The sequence below is a fragment of the Schistocerca americana genome, chromosome 3 (assembly GCF_021461395.2).
Source record: "Schistocerca americana isolate TAMUIC-IGC-003095 chromosome 3, iqSchAmer2.1, whole genome shotgun sequence".
Classification (NCBI taxonomy): Eukaryota; Metazoa; Arthropoda; class Insecta; order Orthoptera; family Acrididae; genus Schistocerca; species Schistocerca americana.
Window position 1 is genome coordinate 604,073,132 of NC_060121.1, and position 23,194 is coordinate 604,096,325.

Here is a 23,194-nt window from a genome sequence, read left to right on the forward strand (position 1 = left end):
TTAAACAAAAGGTTTCGAATGCTAAGCATATTTTTTGATTTAACCAAGGTGTTTGATTGTGTTGATTACAAAATATTGCTCCAGAAGTTGGACCATTACGGAATACGGGGAGTAGCTCACAACTGGGTCACCTCTTACTTTAGTAACACAGCAAAATGTCATTATACACAATGTTGAGAATAACTGTGATGGGGGGTCTGAGTGGGGTATGGTCAAGTGGGGAGTGCCCCAGGGATCAGTGCAGGGGCCACTCATGTCCCTTATTTATATAAATAATATGCCCTCTAGTATTACGGGTAACTCTAAAATATTTCTGTTTACTGATGACACTAGCTTGGTAGTAAAGGATATTGTGTGCAACACTGGCTCAGTTTCAAATAGTGCAGTTCATGACCTAAGTTCATGGCTTGTAGAAAACAAACTAATGCTAAATCACAGTAAGACTCGGTTTTTACAGTTTCTAACACACAAGTCAACAAACCCTGACATTTTAATTTCACAGACTGGACATATGATAAGTGAAACTAAACAGTTCAAATTTCTAGGTGTTCAGATAGATAGTAAACTGTCGTTGAAAGCCCATGTTCATGATCTTGTTCAAAGAGTTACTGCTGTCATTTTTACTATTCGAACAGTATCTGAAGCGAGTGATTGTTCGACACAAAAATTAGTTTGCTTTGTCAACTTTCATTCGCTTATGTCATATGGTATTATATTCTGGGGTAACTCTTCCCATTCTACAGGGATATTTTTGGTTCAGAAACAGGCTGTTTGTGCAATAAGTGTTGTAAGTCCATGAACCTTTTGTCGACCCCTGTTCACAAGTTCGGGTATTTTGACATTGGCCTCTCAATATATATATTCCTTACTGTCATTTCTTGTTAACAGTATTAGTTTATTCCCAAGAATAAGCAGCTTTCACTCAGTTAATACTCAGCAGAAATCAAAGATGCATTTGGATCGGACTTTCGTAACTATTCTGCAGAAAGGTGTGCCATATACTGCTGCATCCATTTTCAATAAGCTACCATGCAAATTCAGAAATCTTAGCAGTAATCTATGCACTGTCAAGTCGAAACTGAGGAGTTTCCTCATAGGTCACTCCTATTCTGTTAAGGAGTTCCTTGAAAAAGTAAGCTCATTCTCGTTGTATTGTTGATTGTCTTTACTTAAACTTATGGATTGACTTTTTTCGGGTTCATAAACATTTTATTTTTATTTGTTATTACTTTTATGTTGTAATTTCATGTACTGACACGTTCCATGACCTTGGAGATTTGCTCCTCAATTTGGTCCTACAGAACTTGACGTGTAAATAAACCAAAATAAATAAAAACTTCACTTTCCTGAACAATACTATGGATCTTGAGCTACTCAGTCCTGTGGACAAGTTTACAATAGTGTAGGAGGGATGTAATAGCGCACAGCTAATGTTTCTATACATAAAGCTGTACCACAGTATGTTCCAGCACAAAATTGTAGTGACTGACATCTCCACTTCAAGTACCATCTTGCACAAATTCTGGTTTGTGTAGCAAACATCTATCTATGACAGAGAACTGCCCATTCTTCTGAACTCCACACCAACCTTAGAAAATAACTAGTCATTAAGCATACTGGTAATTGGACCTTGTGAACTGGACTAGATCGGTATAAGATGCATTGGGACAAAAAGTGTACATAAATGGGTAGACATGGAAAAATTAAAATGTAATGTTTAAGCAATCTGCGAAGTTAATAGCAGTCTGTGATCTGATGGAGCAGTTCTTCTGAAAGGAAGAGGAGCATTACAACAACACCCAGTGGACTTCAGAACCCCTGGGTAGGTGGATCAGCTTCCTGATTGCGTAATTTTGATGTGTGGTGCTGAAAACTGCTGCGCCAGCATGGTGAAAGCTTCTGCCCTGGTGAACACGATTACCACACACTGGGCCCTGACACTTGCTGCCTACGCTCTGTACATGATGAGAAGTGGCATCTTTTCATAATAGCACTGGATAAGCACATGTATGTAATCGCTGCTTCAACCGTGCAGTATCGGTCATCAACTGAATGCCTCCATTCCAGCTGTCACCCCAATGTGAGTCACCACCTCATCTGAAACTAGGCACTGCCTCCGCTAACTGCTGGTCTATGAGCTGTGCCGAAAACTGATAAAACTGATGCTGCCAGGGCCTGCACTGGTGTCTTCCAGATGTAGCCTGCTTTTAGCTGACAGTAACCAACTCCCTGGAGCTTCCAAGGGGTCTTCAGTTTGCAGACCATTGTGGGGTGCCTCCTGCACCTAATCCATTGTGAGCTGTAGGCTGACCCTGCATTCCTGCCTAACAGTATGCCCACGAGACTGCTGCTGCTGTGTGTCTGATGTCCACAGGCCTGATGCAGCTGCAAGACCGCTGAGGCCCTGCTGTGAGCTGGGCTGAGCAAGCACTGCCACTTGTGATCATCACCTGACACAGGGACACTGTCTGCTTCAGCTGTATGAACTCGGCTGAACAAATATCTTGCTGTTACCATTCATTTATGATTCCATGATGGCCAAGGAAATGATTCTTCATAACCACTGTTCTGTCAACTATTCTGGCCCGTAACACACAATATCACTTAAAATTACTGTACTTGTACTGTTTTTCACCTTCTCCCTCTTGATCGTTATGTATTGTTGTGATTTGCTATAAAATGCTGAATGCTGTGCATCTGCTTGCACAACATTTTTGGAATGATAGAATGATATATAAATAAAATTCTAATAAATGAATAAATAAAACCTGTACTATCACATGAAGTGGCCCTTCCTGACATGCACGAAACTGCTTTGAAATTTGTGCTTTGTATTCATATCTTGAACATCATTTCTTGATGGCAAAGTAAATAAACAACATAACTGACCTGTACATGATGAAAATAGATATTAAGTTTCAAAAATATCAACAGTTCTTGTTAGAAATTTCAGAACAGAACTAAATATCAAACAAGTACACTTACCACATTGTATAACCCAATAGACCAACGCTCAAACAGGATTTGTCCTGACCACCCTGAATATATTGCAAACCACAGTTCAATTACGTAAAGGCATATGTTTTTGTAAAAGCTGTACAATATTAATTTGCACATTCGATTGTAGTTCCATGCTCCATGAACAAAAAGCAGCTTCAGAAGAAATCGAAACTGCAAACAATAATTTGTGTTAATTACCATGAAAAGTCTGCTTGTATGTTTCAGCATTCTGTTAATGTTACATTACTTTTACACTTAACTAGATGAACAACAATAAATTTTGTAATCATTACTAAATCTGCACATCATAACAGTGATCGCTCTATGTAACATGCAATTTATACACGATTCCTCATAGCGTCATATAGTACATAAAAATCAAACAAAATGTTTTTTTGCAGATCTCAGCTCTGCAAGTACATAGTGAAGTCCTAAATGCTTCATCTTTTGTATCCCCAGCATAACAATCAATAGAACACCAGTGAATTATGTATGCATCATGCTTATAACTTTCACCAAGATTTTTAAAAATAAAGTAGCCAGTAACTGACAAAATAAAATCTTGCAGCCTTTAACACAGTACCACTGATCAAACACAAAAATGTACATGTCAAACATGGAAACAGTAAAACTTTTGAAAAAGTTATTGACAGTTCTAAAGTTAGTGTAATTAACATTCTACTTTACAAACTTCCCTAGCAGTTGCCAATTTCAAGTATCAGAAGTCAGCAGTGCAAGAAAATATTTGTACAAATACAAACATTCCTGCAGCCAGCTCTTAATTTTTGTATAAAAAATTGGTAAACCCATTACCAGGCAGTTAAACTAAACTCAAGTTTTGAAGAACAATCCACAATGTCAATTACTCTTGCAAGTACTCAGTGCAATAGGTGACTTCCTAACTGATCAGTCAATTAACCAATTAAAAACTAGTGACCCTATACAGCAAAACCCTCACATCTACGCCTACAGCTCAGAAATAAAAGAACTAAAAATAATGTGATGGGAGTTTTTCAAAGTAATTATGTGTATTATGAAACTATAAATACACCAAAATTAATGTTTTACTACCTGCAAACAAGCTGCCTGTACCAATCAAAGGGAATATTTTGTGGCTTTTCCCCCCTCAAATAAACATACAGCGATGACTACAATCCGAATTATATGAGGAAAGATATCATAGATGCAAGACGTTGACTGAATTTCCAGTTCACTTGGTGCTCAGCTAACAAGGGAGTGGTCTAAACTGACACATCAAAATCCATCCTGAAATATTTTATACAGGAAGAATACAATGAAAGCATTCACTGTAAAAATTTTAGCTGCTAAGATACACTACAAGCATTAAAAAAAAAAAAAAAAAAAATGTTGAAGTTACTTGTTTTTTTCTCATATGAAGAATCACTTATGAAAGCAGTTTGTACAGCCCTTCGTGCCTAGTATGAGATTGGCCATGACAAGAGAGCATAGTGCTTCATAGTGATAATATAGGGAGTAGCACAAGCATATTTAAAGCACCTAAACCACACGAAAATTTTCGTGTATCATTAATGGTTTGACTAAGGGGCAGATTGTATTCACACCTAAACTTTTGCATATGTAATTCTTACAAATGTGACTAGCAGACAAAAAGAAATCAAGGCAATGTTTGATGTTAGATTATAGATGACTTTCATCAATCATAACATCAGTTTATTGAAATATTTCTTACATGTGCATCATTTTATAACAGTTACTATAGCACATTTCATAACATAATTTTTGAATGTGTATATTCTTGTTATAATGAAATAGTTCATTGCTTATTACTAATAGTTGTAAAATAAAGAGAAGTATCATCTGAATGATGAAAACAAATTTTTCTTCTTTAGGGCCAGCGGCGTAATATATGTCTCGTAATGACATGATTGTTAGGGTAGATGCACCAAATAGCCGCTTATAGTAAGTAATCTTTATTTACATTTACAACAGACTGTTTTGTCTTAATTACCATATTCAAGTATGTCTAGACTGATCTAACATCCATACTGCATCATTAGTGGACTGCTTTGTAACTGTACCTGCATTAATACGATAGTAAATGTTGTCAAGATGTTGAAATTAAATGTTAATTACGATGTGACAGCAGTTTGACAGTTCCACTCTTATGATGCTATAGGTTTACAAAGTGGCACTATCATAATTAACATTTAATTTCAACATCTTGACAAAATTTACAATCTTATTAAAGCAGTGACAGTTACAAAACAGTCCACTAATGACGTGATATGGACGTCACATCAAACTAGACGTACTTGAAATGGAAATTAAGCTGAAACAATCTGCTGTAAATGTAAATAAAAATTATAAGCAGCTATTTGGTGTACCTAATCTAACAATTATGTCATTATCAGATGAAAACAAACGTTTTTCTTTCACCAGGCACACCTGACAAACGAAAAATTAATGCTTTCAGGATTGTCTCGGTAACTGAAGACCCCATAGAAGAAAGGGGTAAGTCTATTTAATTAGGAAATGAGTTTATGGCACATTCTGATGGCTAGTCATTGGTAATACAAGGCAATTAAAATGACTTTCAAATAAAGAAGCAAGTCATCAAGATACAAAGGATTTCACTTTTTGTGATAAAGGAAAGAACATTCAAAGTCAGTGTTTTCACGGAAAGAATGGGCAAGTCCAAGGTTTGTTTCCACTGTTCACATTACAGCTTTCAGCTGAGTTGTGACTGCAAGTGTGATTGATTGAGTTTGACTGTGAGAAACCATTTGTTAATCAACAAACTAAAAACTAAAAAGTTATGGCAGAATGAGTAAGGTTTGTAGGGACCTTAGGGCAATGTCTCAAGAGTTAGGCACTTACTGCAAATGCTTACTGTTTAAGTGTTTCAGGAAAATGCTCACTGTTTAAGTGTTTCAGACAAATCAAACCCCACGATAAAGAACAGCTTACTAAGAATTTTAATTTATTAGGTAACTAAAATAATCACTCTTCCTATTTAATCTGCTTAATTTCTGTGACATTAATTGCTCATAGAAGGCCTAGGTATCATGATTTTGATGCCACATATGCCATTTTCTGACCCATTATAAGAATCAAACAAAATGATAGGATGAGTGAAATTCCTGTTTGCCGAAAGGCTGTTATTGCTTTGCATGAAATAACAAAGCACAGACTGCATACTATATAACTGAGTACGAAGGATACTGGAATATGTCCCGAAGAGAAGAGAGATATACATGATAATTGCCTTGGAAACTATCCAAGGAGATTAAGGGAAGAGAGATACTATGACAAGGGAAAGACAGACAGACTGTACCTTCAGGAATACCTACCAATAAAAACATGCCATGAGTTATATAGAGAAAAATACCCAAACTTCCTGTTGTGTATGGGACATATCAGAAAATATTTAGCAGCAAATTAAACTTATTACTGGGATATCTGTGAACCGATACCTGTTCAACATGTGACAAAGTTCAAGCACACTCAAGAGGTTTGAATGCAATGCTTTCACAAAATATCTCTGAAAAAGAAAAGTTACAAATTACAAAGCAAAGTACTTAGCACAAAAGACTAGGTTCGTAAGATAAGAGCTGTTACATTTTATTCAAGAAAATGAAAAGCATTGCAGGAAAGTCAAAAGATAAAGGAAAATGAAGCAGTATGCATGGACTGTAAAAAAGAATCTACCTTTGCCAAGTATACGCACAAATGATGTTTATTACAAGCGTAAATTATGGTTTAACATGTTGACATTTATCAACTGTCCAAGAGTGATCCAATATTTTATACTTAATTTATTATTTATTAATTTTTTTTAAATTTATTAGTTTCTTGCACAATTATGTGAGTGAAATTCTTGATCCAAAAGTAAGGGTTCTTGAAATGTTTTATGATTCATGCTCAGGACAGAATAAGAACTATGCAATGTTTTTACATCTTCATTATGTCATTCATATGACTAAGAGATTAGATAGCACCAAATAGTATTTCCACTAAGAGGACACTCTTAGATGGAATGTGATAAAAAATTTGGTTTGATAAAACAGAAAACTACTGCAGAGTTCACAAAAGGCTGGATTATGGGTTTTGGAACCACAAGAGTGAATCCAAGGACTTATGAAGTCATTCCTGATCAACAAGAAATTATACAAGACTGGACGATGTTTTTAAAAACATGTTACAAACTGAAGTGTTCTTAGAAGAAATTACCATTCAAGGAGCTTTGGTTGTGAAGGAAGATAAGTTGTTCAAATACAGGATTATGTACAATGGAACCTGGCCACCAGTAGATAGGGTATGTTCCGTTTATCTACATTTACACGTCAAGTCCGAGAATCAAGCTCAGGGACCTGATGAATTCTTAAGGCCTCATAGAGGATGTAATGATGTGTGTTCTGTAATATGAAATTTTTTGTAAGGTAAATGAAAACTGTTTTGCAGATAACTGATTCTAGGGGTATACTTTCAGCGCTCCTGCCAATATCTTACAAAAAATATGCAGACCTTCAAGAACTTAAAACAGTATTGAGATGAAAGGCTACCAAAAAGTGATGGTCTTACCACGTCCTTTTAGGGGCAACGATATACTTTCTTTGTATGTATTGCCTTTTTTGTCATATAATTTAAATTATTATTTTTTCTAAGGTACTTCATCCACAATCATTAAATTTGACATTGTAGCTATATTGTTTACACTCAATTATTGAGTTTTAAGTACTTTTTTGTAATTTTGAAAGTTTAAATTTCCTCTCATTAATAATGTACTAAATATGGCTTATCCGTTTTTTCTGTGGGCCCTTCAATTACTAGTGTTATTTAGACAGAACTGCAGTTGAGCAAGAAATGGTCCTGGCTTGCACACCAAGCATACTTAAAGCAATTCATAAAACGTGCCAATGTGAATTGATAATGCATAAATGACTAGAATTTAAGAATACTGTTCTCTTGATAAACCTCAGCTGATACGGAGCCATTGAAAATTATATTGTTTGAAAATTTCCTTAAAAATATTTTCCACTGTCGATAAAATTATTTATTGGGACTCTCACTGATTGTACTGGGTGGCATCTGAATTACTTCAACAGTCTTTTCGTTGACCTCCTGAAAGACAGAGGTATCATTATGTCCATGCCAAGAGTCCAGCCTAAGTAATGAACTAATTTATGCAGCTGGTTAGAAACAGTTTTGAATGAAATATTCCAAGCTATTCTTTCCTATTTTTTTTCAGATTTGAAAAGATAAATTGTAAGATTTTTGCCATCATATAGTCATCTTTTTATTTTTGGTGATAATGCCTAGTAGTCCCTGAAGACAGATATAAACCCGTGGAAAAAGTAATCCACTTCTACTTATCAGAGTCATTGTTGTTTATGAATGTGTCATAGCATTAACCAAATTGCACAACTGATTTTTTTCGCCTTGAAATGATAATGGGTGATTTTCTCACAGTTGTTTCACGAAACCTTACTGATTGGCATTAGACACAGCAGATGCGCACATAACAGCAAGCTTCGTCTTCACGTCAGTTATGACTTACTTACATCTCCTCTACACTTTTACTTGAAATAAACTTTGTTGTTTTGCCACTTCCTATACTGTATATTTGTTGAATCTTTTTAACCAGGTTGATGAAGACATGAAATCAGTAACGTTCCTTCCAACTGCATTTCAGAGGGCCCAGTGTGCTGCCTCTCATGATCAGCTCTACATATTTCATATCTAAAGAAAACTCCTCTAGAGAACTGTTGTTCATTTCATTTTCATTCAAGCTTATGAGTTTATGTTGGTTATTAATGGCGGGTAACGGGACTGAGCAGTGAATCATTTGGACGGTTTTTCTTTCACAGTTTTACAGGTTTCACTTTGGCGCGTATTTATTACTTTGTGTAGGTCTTTCTTCCATTTATACAGTTCATGGTCAGAACTTTGAATGAAAACTGAAATTCACTATGCAGGTCATGATCACACTGAGTTGGGTTGTCTGTTTACCAATGCACCATCAACCAAGGATATATGCATGCCATGTTGCACAAGCACAGTCCACTACAACTCCAGTAATGGTGTACACTGCTCCTGCCATGTGATGAGCTACAAATTTGGCAATTTTCAGCATAAAAAAAAATTACTTGCAGTTTGTCTTAGCAGCTAAAATTTTGACAGGATCTTTCTTTCAGTGAATTTTTCCCATAAAAAAAAGCCTCAGGGCATGTTTTGACATAGACAATTCCCTCGCAAGGAAAATTGGAGAACTGCCAAATTCCATCCTAGCCTTAAGAAGCAATGGAAGCTTGTTGCATTCATCAACATATTGTTTTTCAGTTCTAGAATTAATTGAAACAGCAGCAGTCTAGCACAAACTTTATTGAGGTGCAGTATGTTAAGGGTCAGGTGAGAAAAGGAAGGAAGGAAGGAAGGAATATTAGGTTTTAATGGTTAATCAATGATAAGGTCATTAGGGATGGAGAACAAGGTATGGGCAATGACAGAGCAAAGTGATCAACATGGTACTCATCTTAACTGATTTAGGGAATCCAAGGAAAACCTAATTCTGTGTGGTAAGATGATGATTCGGGTCCTCCTCCTAAATGTGAGTCGTGTCTTTACAACAGCATCATTTCATTTGATATCATGATGTGATGTACTAAACTGATACATGTCATGACTAACTCTTTCAGAGCTATATGATAATTGTATGTAACAATGTCTTTTATTGCCGAGATGTTTTCTCTTGGCACAACCTGATGTGGCTAGCGTACTCACCCCAGCATCTTTGACTGAAGTGAAGCTGTTTTAGAAACTTCCTACATGATTCAAATATCTACTACAGGGCAAACAGATATCACCATAGTGTGATTTTTGGTAGATTTACAAGGGTTGTGTGCCTTAACTTATTGAAAATTCACAACAGATATCTGGATAACTTTGCTGTATTGTACCGTACTTTTATTAGTTGTGTTGTTTACAAATGCAGTTTATGCACACAGTTTTCATACCATTGGGCTCTCCAATACAGAGTGGAAAATTCTTTCTGGAATTTGTTTGTTTACAAGTTCGTGTCTGCAGTACTAGAACACACTAAAATCCCTGAGCCACAGTTTCTTAGCAAGTACCTATATGGGACCACTGATAACTATCAGCTTGAAAAAATAAAGTTACATAATTAATTTATTGTTTGTTTGCAAGTACATGTCTGCTATCCCAGTATATATTGTAATTCCTGTGCCACAGTACTGCTGCTTGTTCTAGAGGAGTCAATACAAAACAGTACAGACCATTTCCACTTTATCAGTGGGTCATGCCATTTTGTATGGACTCCTCTAGCGACAAGCAACAGAACTGTGGCACAGGAATTTCATTGTGTACCAGGACTGCAGACATATACCTGCAAACAAACAAATAAAAAATTAATTATGTAACTTTACTTTTTATCAGTAATTAAAATGTTATGACTATCCCTCATACATTTCCAGATTCTGTTATTGTTATCTACTGATCTGGTATTCATAACTTCACTATTTGTGATTTCAAGATTTCTGATTACTTACAAGGGCTTGCTGAAAAGAAATACATCCAAATTTTTAATGTGAAAACTCTTAAAGCTTCAAATACAACACATGTTATTAACATTCTGCACCTTTATTCTTCATTTATACATATTTGCAGCCCTGTGTCGCTACAAGCCTCCTCATTGTAACATGTAACTCGGCGGTGTGTAATGTAACTATTTCGGTGTATGGGTAACAGTGTTCTGTAATTGAATTCAAAGAGCACCCTCTCCTTCAGCATGGCAATGCAAAACCACACGAGTGCTGTGACATCTGACGACACTGTCATTGATCATTCTTCATACATTTCCAACTTGGCCCCATCTGATTTTCATCTGTTTCAAAAAAGTAAAGAACACCTTTGGGGACTTCACTCTGATAGTACTGAAACGGTAAGTGGTGTTAGCAAATCTGAGTGTGTGGCTCTGTCAATGAAGTCAAATTCTGTAGTGAAGGTATCAACAAATTAGTCTCCTGCTATGAAAAATGTGTTTGTTCCCAGGGTGACTATGTTGAGAAATAAATATGGAGACGTGAAGAATAATCATGTTTGTTTTATTTAATAAGCTTTAGGAGTTTTCAAATACAAAATTCAGAGGCATTGATTTTCAGCACACTCGTATACTGCTTAAATTAATAAGGTTTTTTATCTTTATTCCCTAACATTCCATTTTATTAATGTATTCTAAGTCTCCCTTCTGCCACAACCATCCCATATGCACAAATGTTATGCTTCTTTCTTATCTCACTATCATTATATTTATAAAAATACACACCAGTGCCAATTACTAGTTTTATGAACACAGACATTTTTGGAATCTCATAACAAAAGAGGTAACATTTACGAACCTCTTTTCTTACTTTTGTCAGGGAGCAATGTAAAATCATTAAACATATTGTGTATTTCTTACTAAATGCTATTCTGACATTTCACACTTAACAACTTTTATTGTTACAAACTTCACACATTATTTTCTTCAAAAGTGAATGAATGTTTAGACACACATTTTCATTGTAACTGGGTATGTCTCAGAATCAATGAAGAATGTGTGTGTGTGTGTGTGTGTGTGTGTGTGTGTGTGTGTGTGTGTGTGTGTGTGGGCGCACACACGCACGCGCATGCACACATGCATGGGTGTTGCCGTGAGGTAGAGTGTGTGGGTGGGTGGCAACAGGGGGAGAGTGGAGAGATGGTTACAAGCTGAAAAATAGGAATAGGTAAAAGGCAAAGTAGTGTAAGAAAGTGATCCAAATTTTAAAAAGGTAATGAAACTAACCTGTGCTATCGAATAATCAGATGCGCATGCTGCTTGGAGACCTTCAACTCCTGAGATTCCAACTCCAACATGAGCTTTTTGGATCATAGCAACATCATTTGCACCATCTCCTATAGCCAGTGTAATACTTTTCGTATGTGATGTAACAAGTTCCACAACCTGACAGAAATAAAGATTGATTTTTAATTAAATTATACTGGGTTAAAATGACAATGTTCGAATTTGTAAAATACAGGTGAAAGAGCTAAAATAATTTTTAATAAATGAGAATACTACAATATCCTCTGTCAAAAATCAGTTTCTTGGAATTAATCTTTTACAACAACTTAATCTTTCCTGCTATTATCATTACGAACCTCAGCCTTCTGCATTGGGGAGACACGGCAGCAGATAACCACATTGCAACTGACACAGAGGTCAAGAAAATCCCTTCTCACATCACAACTGAGGGCATATTTTAGAGTTTTCCCATCAATAACAAGAGCAACATCATTTGATTTGCCCAACTGGTCACCAAATTCTGAACTATGGCGTGCTATTGTTTCTCGTGTACTCTAAAAGAAATGATAATTAGCTTTCAACAAAAAATAAAGTATTATAGAAATTCACAAATTTGCTTAAATTCCAATAAGTAACAGTAGCATTAAAAACTTTAAAAATCATATAAACTTACATCAAGGCTATCTTCATTCAGTATCAGTAGTGGTGTTCCATGAACTATTAGCTTACATGAATAGCCAATATTAATAGCAGTTTCTTGTTTATCCCCCGTCAATACCCAAACACGTATATCAGCTTTAATGAGGGCTGCTATTGTTTCAGGCACCTAAGAAAAAACTTTTGAGTAAGTTTTAAGTTGGTACTGTTGAGCCCAGAACAGTTTTGTTGATTCAAGACACCACTATTTACAGATTTTACCTGATCTTGTAATTTGTCTTCTATAGCTGTTGCTCCCAGAAGTGTTAGGTTATTTTCTATTAAATTTGCTGCATCTTCTAACTTCCTCTCCCGATACTGCATTGAAGTGCTTGCTTTATGGTAAGTGTTTTTCCATTCCTGAAATTAAATATACAATTTATAAAAGGAATCAAACAATGGAAACTCTAGGTATGAATATAAATAATGTAGGAAAATACAGATTGCTACTTACTATAAAGATAACAAGCTAAGTTGCAGACAGGCACAATTAAAAGACACTTACAATGTATAACCTTTCAGCCACATCCTTCCTCAGAAAAAGATAAACACACACCATTCATTCATACAAGCAAGCACAACTTACGCTCACATGACCGCCAACTCATGCAGCTTGGGATAGGAGGTGAATTACAGTATAGACGACAGACACATTAAAAGAAGAAAAATTTCTTCCTAGCTTTTGGAAATGTTACTTCCTTTGTCAAGAAGGAAAGTGGGATGGATTTTGGACAGTTGGGAAGAAGGGCTGGACTTACCTGATGTGAAGATCTCACCTCATCTCCCTCATTCTCACATCAACTTCGTCTCTTCCTGGGGTTTGAGTGATTCATCCCTCCTTCTCAGCCTTATGAAATGTATCCCTCTTTCATCCCAGACAAAGGAACTAACAGCATCAAAGCTAGGAATATATGTTTTGTACTTTTAATGTGTCTGTCAGCATTACTATAATTACTGTCTCCTTGTTATTTTACAGAATTTGAAAGTGAATTCTCATTTTAATTTTTTTCTTTGCTGCTACAAATACCTTGCTGACAGTATCTGTGGCATTATTTCCTCTGTTGATATCAACATTACCATTAGACATAACCACTGAACTGTCCTGTACTAATTTGGTCATGTACTACACTCCTGAATTTCTAATTGCACATTAGCATGCTAAGTTACTAAATTTATGTCTTCATCATCAATGTAAAGTTGCGCTGTGGTTCAGACTCAACATTACATTGTAGACACCCAAAACTGATGAGTAATTCAGTTCAAAAGTTAAAAGAAGCATAGGCCTATCGCCTCAAATAAGACCATTCCTTGCAAAGTATTAAGGTGTTCAAAACGACCTTCAGGTTAAGGATCACTTTGTGTTTTACATTACTCAAACTATATGTCATCTAGTATTTATCTTAGGTTTTTCTAACATGATATATCAATTTCATTTTGTGCTGTAATATATTTACAATAAAAGCATTAATGACTCTCTTACTGATTCTAAATTACACACATTGTAATCAAGAATTAAACTCCATCCACACAAATCCACCTGGATTTGTGTATGCATGATGTAGCTGCTCTCAAACGCAATTGAAACAATTTTCTTGCAAAATTTTATATTTTGAGCACACAGAACAAAGCATGATAACTGAACATTAACTGCTGTTGCCACTGATTCACAACAGTGCCCAAAACTGTTTTATCACTTTGTGAACACTGGTTCAACATATGGATAAATCCCCATCCTCTCTACAAGTAGTCATGATGTTTCAGTTGTCACCATGAAAAAATAAAGTTACATAATTATTTTTTTGTTTGTTTGCTGGTACACTTAACAGCAAAAAAACTAACCTATTGTAGACAAAAGGCAGAAAAATCACACCATTTGACAGCAACAGTATAAAAACCAGGCTGGGGTGTGACATCAGACAAAGGAAGTGGGTCATTGATTGAAGAACTGTGAGATATCTAATGCTCACTCTGTATTCACCCATGCCCCCATGCTAAGGAATGCTTACTTTACCAAACAGACCATGGCCCTGACAATGTTTGAATTCCAGTGACAGCATCTGTATATCAACAAATACGAGGCACAAAGGCTATAAAAGTTTTACAAATGCATTTATAAAGGCTCACTATCTACCGCTCAGGATTAACTAAGAATGTAAGACAAATTTTACCAACAAGTTTTCTTCTCAGATCACTCATATTTGTCTTTTGAAATGATAATTTTGCATGTTTTAGACTGAAGAAAAAACTCATAAAATTACCTATAATGAGCATATAGACTCAAGAGTTCAAGGAAACTTCTCATGTCTGTCTCTTTGGTGGCATAATGGACAGTGGAGTGGAGTCATAATCTGATGGTGCAGAGTATATACATTTTCCATTTGTTTTTTCAACATGTGTATGAACTCACTAGAAAGAGAAAGATTGTGAAATTTTGGACAATAATTATCCAAATTATGAAACTGAGTGTGTGAGTAATGAAATACTGATTGTTGGTTTCACTAAAAGTCAAATATTTTCCAAGTAGCTAAAGTCACGAAAGTTATGGTGCCTTGTGACAGAGAAAATACCCAACCACAAAAGCAAGTTTTGGAGAGCTATTTACAAAAGTCAGAACTGAACATGAAATCATTTGAACTTATCCTAATGTAAGGAAGCTGGTTGGGCTTGGGTTGTTTGGGGAAGGATACCAGACAGCGAGGTCATCGGTCTCATCGGATTAGGGAAGGACGGGGAAAGAAGTCGGCTGTGTCCTTTCAAAGGAACCATCCCGGCATTTGCCTGGAGCGATTTAGGGAAATCACGGAAAACCTAAATCAGAATGGCCGGACGCGGGATGGAACCGTCGTCCTCCCGAATGAAGGTAGCAGGCAAAGAGCTGATAGTAGTATTGCATGATACCATTTTTATCCTTGTCTTGCAGGTCAAGGTGAAGGTGGTGATCTTTGACTAAATTATTTCAGTAATTCTCAGGTTTTGGGAGTTGATTCAGGTCTGCTGATATATTTTTCCCGTAATGGCATAAATGTCTCATGTAGTGAGTCTGCGTATCTTACTGCACCGGGACTGCATTGAAGCTTGTGACAATGACCAGAAGTTGTAAAAGTAAGAAACCATCTATGATGCCTGTTAGGAGTTCTTTCATCATTTAGGGACAAATAAACAACATAAAATATATCCGCTGCAATAAACTTCACTTGGTGCCTAAATGTTTAATCTGTTTCATTCTCATATTATCTAAAACTGTTGCCTTAGCATCTTTCACCTTCTTAATGACTCTGTCAAGTTCTTCCATAGTGATTCCAACTGTGGGGTTGCTAGTCTCAATATCAATTTGTCATTCCCTTATGTTATATTTATGAGACCCACAATTTTTCAGTTACACAAGAGTTGATGAGTTGAGGAAACATGCTGACGTTCCCAGCACCTACCTCGAAGGCAGTATTCTATCTTTACAATAGCTTCCATGTGTTTTGAGTGGTTCAAGACATGCCAAACATTACGCAAGTTCATAGGGAATGATTTTGTTTATCTACCATTAAGCTTTTCAGCTAGATCACTCTGTCAGAGGATTTAGCTGAAGCAAAGAACACTGTTTACATAATAAAACATTGGATTATGTCCCAGAACATAATTTACATTCCACCTGGTCTGGTCTGAAACTGTTGTTTATCACTACCACGGCAAGGTCTCAGTCTGCTAAAGACCAGATTAAGTTTTGTACCTACTTAACAAATTGTTCAGTGCTACTCAGCATCTAATCATATAATGCACACACAAAAAAACTTAAAGATTGACAGCTGAAGCAGAAAAAAGCTGGTATTAATAAGTGTGTAATTCAGGAATTTCATAAGATTTTCACCTCCAGATCTAAAACATACTGAATACAGGTTACAAGACTTACATTGCAGAGGTTTTCTTAAGATATCCTTACCTTTTTTTTAGTCTGGCATTTTAAAGAATATGGATGCCAAATAATAATCTTCCAGCAAGCTTTGAACCTACAGCTTATACTGCCACTGTTTCAGACAACATTCACATTACCACTATACTAGCAAGCCAGTGCTGTGTTCCATACTTTGTGACTGCTATAGTAATAGCTAGCAAAGATAACCTGTAGTGTAAAATATGAGAGCATTTTATTTTTCTGTGGAACAACCTCCTTGTGTTCAAAACCATACATATGATAACTTGATGTCACACCTTACACCTGGCAAGAAAATATCCAATGAATTTAGCAGGATAATTCTGTGCCCTTCAGGAAGAACCTGACAATCACAGAGTTGTCAAGTGTGATATACAACATTGCCAATTTTAGTAGCCACAGAAACACAGGAAGTGCCAAAGAAACTAGTATAAGCATGTATATTCAAATACAGAGGTATGTAAACAGGCAGAATGCGGCACTGTGGTCGGCAATACCTATATAAGACAACAAGTGTCTGCCACAATTGTTAGGTCAGTTACTGCTGCTACAATGGCAGTTTGTTCAGATTTATGCGAGTTTGATCACGGTGTTATAGTCGGCACACATGCAAAGGGACACAACATCTGCGAGGTAGCGATGAAGTAGGGATTTTCCTGTATGATCATTTCACGAGTGTACCGTGAATATCAGAAATCTGGTAAAACATCAAATCTCCAACACTGCTGCAGCCAGAAAAAGATCCTGCAAGAACGGGACCAATGATGACTGAAGAGAATCATTCAGCATGACAGAAGTGCATACCTTCTGCAAATTGTTGCACTTTTCAATGTTGGGGCATCAGCAAATGTCAGCATGTGAACCATTCAACAAAACATCATCGATATGGGCTTTTTGAGATGAAGGCCCACTCATGTGCCCTTGACGACTGCATAACCCAAAGTTTTACCCCTGGCCTGGGCCCATCAATGCCGACATTGGACTGTTGATGACTGGAAACATGGTGCCTGGTTGGATGAGTCTCATTTCAAATTGTATCGAGTGGATGGACGTGTACAAGTATGGAGACAACCTCATCAGTCCATGAACCCTGCATGTCAGCAGGGGCTGTTCACGCTAGTGGAGGCTCTGTAATGGTGTGGGGCTGGTGCAGTTGGAGTATTATGGAACCCCTGATACGTTTAGATATGACTTTGACAAGTGACAAGCATCTTGTCTGATCACCTGCATCAATTCATGTCCACTGTGCATTCTGACAGACTTGGGCAATTCCAGCAGGACAATGTGACACCCCACACCTCCAGAATTGCTATAGAGTGATTCCAGTAACAGAGTTTAAAAACTTCCGCTGGCCACCAAACTCCCCAGACAAGAACGTTATTGAGAATATCTGGGATGCCTTGTTACGTGCCTTTCAGACAAGATCTCCACCCCCTCGTACTCTTACGGATTTATGGATAGCCCTGCAGGATTCCTGGTGTCAGTTTCCTCCAACACTACTTCAAACATAGTTGTCTCCATGGCACGTCATGTTGCAGCATTTCTGCATGCTCCTGGGGCTCCTACATGCTGTTAGGCAGGTGTACCAGTTTCTTTGGCTCTTCAGTGTAAAACGTTTGCATGACCAATGTTTTCCCTGAGTGGGCTTGGAGTACAGAATGTAGCTCGCATCTCAAAGATGTGCTGGTGAGATGACCCAAGGCCGAAATATCACCAGTATTAACTAATGACTTTTATCTCATTTCTGTAACTACAATTAGGGCCTAGAGAGTAGAGACAATTAACACTCAGATGCACTGACTGCAAGCTGAGAGCCAAAAATTAATAGCTGTCTTTATTAAGTATACTGCAATGGTTTTACCATAAGCATTACGTGTACCCTATGCATCCTTTGACCTTTATAGACTTAACAACCATTTCTTGAGAACACTGTCATTGGCACTATCCTCAAAATGGAGGAATGCCAATGAGAAGACAATAACAAAGCATTGATTGCAAAACACAAACATCCACAGAGTAATTCTGTTAGCTATGAGTCGTTTAAAGCCTTAAATATTTCAAGTGAATTGTGCAAAGAAACAAAGCACAATCTGTGCAATTACTGGGAAAGCGCGCTACAAAGGCATATAGACATTAAAGTAGGGAGTGTAAAAATCGACACAGTACACTGACAGTATAGTCTTTAATGAGTCATTCTAAAGTAAAAGTGTCATTCAGTCTGTAATAATCGGAATAACACAAAGTACATCTACTCATAATGATTATAAATCATTGCTGATACTATGTTCATAAAAGTGAAAATGTTCTTATGAACAAACAGTTCAGTTTGTAGTACACTTATGACAGAAAGAGACAAAAATAACAATAAGAAGTTTATCTAGAGCACGGGGGACATTTGCAAAGAAATGCTTCACAGCCAGTGCAGTTTTTTCTTACATTATTGCCTGATGATATGATATTAAGTTTTCTAGCCCATGGGAATCATCAAGGAGTAACTGTTAGAACAGACAAGTGACTTCAGCATGGGCAAACATGAAAAAGTCGTTGGAAAATCATAAAATGAAATAGAAATATACATCGCTTAACCCTCAACCTCCATCCTGTAATGTCATCAAAAATATCAGCACAACAAAAAAGCAAGTCAAACAAAATAACATAGTTTATTCCCAGTTTAACAAGCCTCATAACAGCCATTAACTCTCACAGCTAGTTATTTGCTCTCCAGAGCTGCCTTTGCCTAGCCACATCATCTTCTTTTGTCTCCATATGCTATAAGTTGAAGAACAAAACAGCTGATCACCCAAAGTTCCCTACATCAAGTCAAGCATTTCTGCATTAAATCTCAACAGTCACCTTCAGATGTTGCATTTTGGCTATGAAATTCAACGCCTACACACAGAAACAGAATTTATTCTTGTAGTCTTTCTATATCTAAAATGAGCTTGACAAATCCCTGTGGGTCCCACATGTCAGTTTTGATAAGTTCGTATACTACCGAAATACATCTGCATCTATTTGGCCGCTAAGAACACTCTTCTATGAGTGAGAACAATGACTCATCGATTTTATGAGTTCTCAGTAGTCCCTGAATTTTTTAAGATCCATGCATTTTCGCTTTTTGATGCTGTAGCTACAGTTTATTTGCCTACTTATCACATCGATGGGCCTGTACGCTTGTCCAGACTCCTGTGCCCCCAAAAATAGCTCAAGTAATTCACTCACTGAAAACATCAGATGATGTCATAGGAAACCATCACATCAAGTTCAAGACAACTGCTGAAAGTGGACTCCCATCACTGATGGCTGTATATAAATGTAAGCATCTAACTTGCCTGTCAACCTCAACCAGTAGCTCATTAGAATGACAGAAACAAGTGGAAGGAAAAATTAAAGGTAAATAAATATTACAAGAAATCTTTTACATATTTTTGGCAGGATACAGGACGTACAATAGGTGGCAACAGGGATGGGTTTGAAATACCAGAAAATAGCCTTAAAAAGTCACTCACAATTTATTATTTTAAGTTTGTAGGCAGAGAGCAATTGAAATAGATATGTAATACACAAAAAATATATTTAAAAGGAATTTATTTCAATTGGGAAAGATAACTTAAAGGAAAACTAACTCACACTTTATTATCTAATTTTCGATACTTTCCCATTGTCAACTGATTTTCCACATGCTCTCAATGCCACAAAATTGGGCAAAAGAACAAGTAAAGAAAATTAAAATGTTTTCAGTGCTCTATCATCTCCAGAATCGCCCATTATTTTTAACTTTAATCATGTGTCTTGGCATGGAAACTATGAGGAGTCAGACGTAACCGCCAGGAGAGACAACTTCCTCCCAGGAGTCAAGGACTCAGTCTCAAAGGGTGTCACATGTAGCTGGTTGGTTTTGTGGCCAGTTATCTGAGAGTTTTCATGTTACTTCAGCTCAGTTGTTCTCCATTGGATTGATATCAACAGCATGTAGCAGCCAGTGCATATGTGTGTGTGTGTGTGTGTGTGTGTGTGTGTGTGTGTGTGTGTGTGTGTGGTTCCCTCATCACCAATGCGCAAGTCACCAAGATGAAATCAAATTGAAAGACTTGCACCAGATGGCCAAACACCCCAAATGGGGTGTCTTGACTAATAATCCCATGTACACATTTCATTTTTTCCTACAGTGTATAGCATTCCCACTGAAGGAAGTATCACATTTTTCCCTTTATGGGCATACTGCCTGCTATCAAGAGTTCCCTCAATCAAGTATTCCCACTTTCTTCACAGAATTCCAATTCCAGTAGCAAGTCAACAGCCCCTCAGTTCTCCTTGTAGTCACTACACATTCTTCACGACATCTTGTCCCTTGTGGCCCTTGAGTCATTCTTGGACCAACATTGCTCACCAAAAACGCCTTCTCATCAGTAAAAATTACATTTTTCTCTTGCCATGTTCAGAGGGAGCTACAAAGATGCCAGCTGGTATAAGACATTTTTCTCTCTGAGTTCCTGTTTCACAGCATATCTTTGTGCGTGCAGATCAGTTGTTCTCAGCCTCTGGCGAACTTTGACACTGTAGCGAAGGAAGTTGGTCTCTTGCTGCAACTGCTTCATGTTTAGGAAGGGAAACTGTCAGCTCTTATAAACAAGCTCTCTGTCCTCCTGGTGCCTTCTCAGTCTCTCCCTGTCTGAGACAGGAACCCTGTTGGTAGTGCCTCTAGTCTGGCACACCATACCTCCTGCTAGCATCTCTAGCTGAAAACGTGCCATCTGCAATCACAGTGATGATTCTGTCTTTAACTGAATGCTCTTAGTGAGCAATTACAAAACCTGCACATATGATTTCTGCTTGCCATTTGTATACTGATGCCTGGAGAGGAAGTAAACATATTTCCGTCAAAATAAGTCACACATGTGTCATACTGAGGAAGACATATTCAAAAATTCTTGGTACTTTAGGTCTGCCCTTAAGTCAATGTGGCTCTGGCTTGTGAAGGTGAGTGGGCAAAAACACCACAACACTTTTTCAGAGATCATGGATTTGAATCCTGCACATGAAATTGACAATTTTGTCTTGAATTTGTGCTCATCCACATCATCTGTGTGTGTGTCCCTAAAGTGTGAATTAGTTCTTAAGAGACTTGCTTGAATTTTTAAAAAATAATTGATAGCTGGACTGTAAAGTTACTATATGCAAGTAGTTGGCATTTATAGCAGGCACGTATCTGAGGCCAGTTTCTTTAAGATATATATGTCTAAATAAAGAGAAAAAGTCTGTTTGGCCAGGCTCCTGTTGCAGATGGAACTAAGAAAGTAAGACAGAGATCACTGGTTCGAACATATTCCAAGTCTTGGTGATTTTTGTTCAGTGTTTGTGTTGTTTCTCTGCATACTCAGAGAGTAATAATGATGACTGCAAAACACAGCGAATGATTATTTTGCCTAATGGTCGAGTGGCAATTTCAAGGATATGAACCACTGTACTGAATATTGATTCTGAAACAACAAAACAAGAATCATGTACTGGAAATATCTACACCAAACATATATGTAATGCATGCCATGCTGTTGTTGGTTTCTCCTGAAGACCATGCATTTATTGGGTCCACAGTGCGGGTCTACGATTGCACCCTTGATAGTCTGAAATTTGAACCATCACAGGGGCGGATATTTAATCCATAGTTCCCAATACATAGGCAACTTCCATTCTCATAGTCATCTTTAAGGTGAATTTATTTAGCTTTTGAAAATAAATGTTACTGCCACTTAATCATTGTCGTGTGGATCCAGGATACCTAAAACTCATAAATGTGCTAGATATGTGAGACATGTGAATGAACAAGTCAATTTACCTGCATACTGTTACTAAACACAGCCTTCCAAAATTCCTTCACCAAAGAAGACAAAGTAAATATCCCAGAATTCAAATCAAGAACAGCTGCCAACATGAGTAACTTAGAAGTTGATATCCTCAGAGTAGCGAAACAACTTAAATCACTCAATAAAAGCAAGTCTTCCAGTCCAGACTGTATACTAATTAGGTTCCTTTCAGAGTATGCTGATGCAATAGCTCCATACTTAACAATTGTATACAACTGCTCGCTTGACAAAAGATCTGTACCCAAAGATTGGAAAGTTGCACAGATCACATAAATATTCAAGAATGGTAGTAGTAGGCATAAGCCACTAAATTACATGCCTGTATCATTAATGTCGACATGAAGTAGGTTTTTGGAACATATATTGTGTTTGAACATAATGAATTACCTTGAACAGAACAGTTTATTGACACACAGTCAACAAGGATTTAGAAAACATCGTTCTTGTGAAACACAACTAGCTCTTTATTCGCATGAAGTGTTGAGTGCTATTGACAAGAGATTTCAAATCGATTCCATATCTCTAGATTTCCAGAACGCTTTTGACATTGTACTACACAAGCACCTTGTGCCAAAATTGCTTGCTTATGGAATATCGTCTTAGTTATGTGACTCGATTCATCATTTCCTGTCAGAGAGGACACAGTTCATAGTAATTGATGGAAAGTCATCAAGTAAAACATGAGGGATCTGTGGCATTCCCCAAGGTAGTGTTATAGACCCTCTGCTGTTCCTCATCTATATTGCCGGCCGCAGTGGTCTCGCAGTTCTAGGCGCTCAGTCCGGAACCGCGAGACTGCTACGGTCGCAGGTTCGAATCCTGTCTCGGGCATGGATGTGTGTGATGTCCTTAGGTTAGTTAGGTTTAAGTAGTTCTAAGTTCTAGGGG

General features: G+C 37.1%; 1 protein-coding gene across 7 annotated transcripts in view; it reads right to left on the reverse strand.

Annotated features, from left to right (window-relative positions):
* The window catches only part of LOC124606775 (probable phospholipid-transporting ATPase IA), a 642,579-nt gene that overhangs the window by 100,555 nt on the left and 518,830 nt on the right, over nt 1-23,194 (reverse strand). For all 7 annotated transcript variants that reach the window (XR_006978725.1, XR_006978722.1, XR_006978723.1 and 4 more), the window contains exons 13-17: nt 12,743-12,880; nt 12,498-12,650; nt 12,181-12,378; nt 11,825-11,983; nt 2,986-3,171 (exon numbers count right to left, since the gene is read on the reverse strand). Coding sequence is in view for 3 of the 7 variants with exons in the window: in XM_047138832.1 (XP_046994788.1) it covers nt 2,986-3,171; nt 11,825-11,983; nt 12,181-12,378; nt 12,498-12,650; nt 12,743-12,880 (834 nt within the window). In the remaining 4 variants the exon portion in view is untranslated. The remainder of the gene's footprint in view (nt 1-2,985; nt 3,172-11,824; nt 11,984-12,180; nt 12,379-12,497; nt 12,651-12,742; nt 12,881-23,194) is intronic.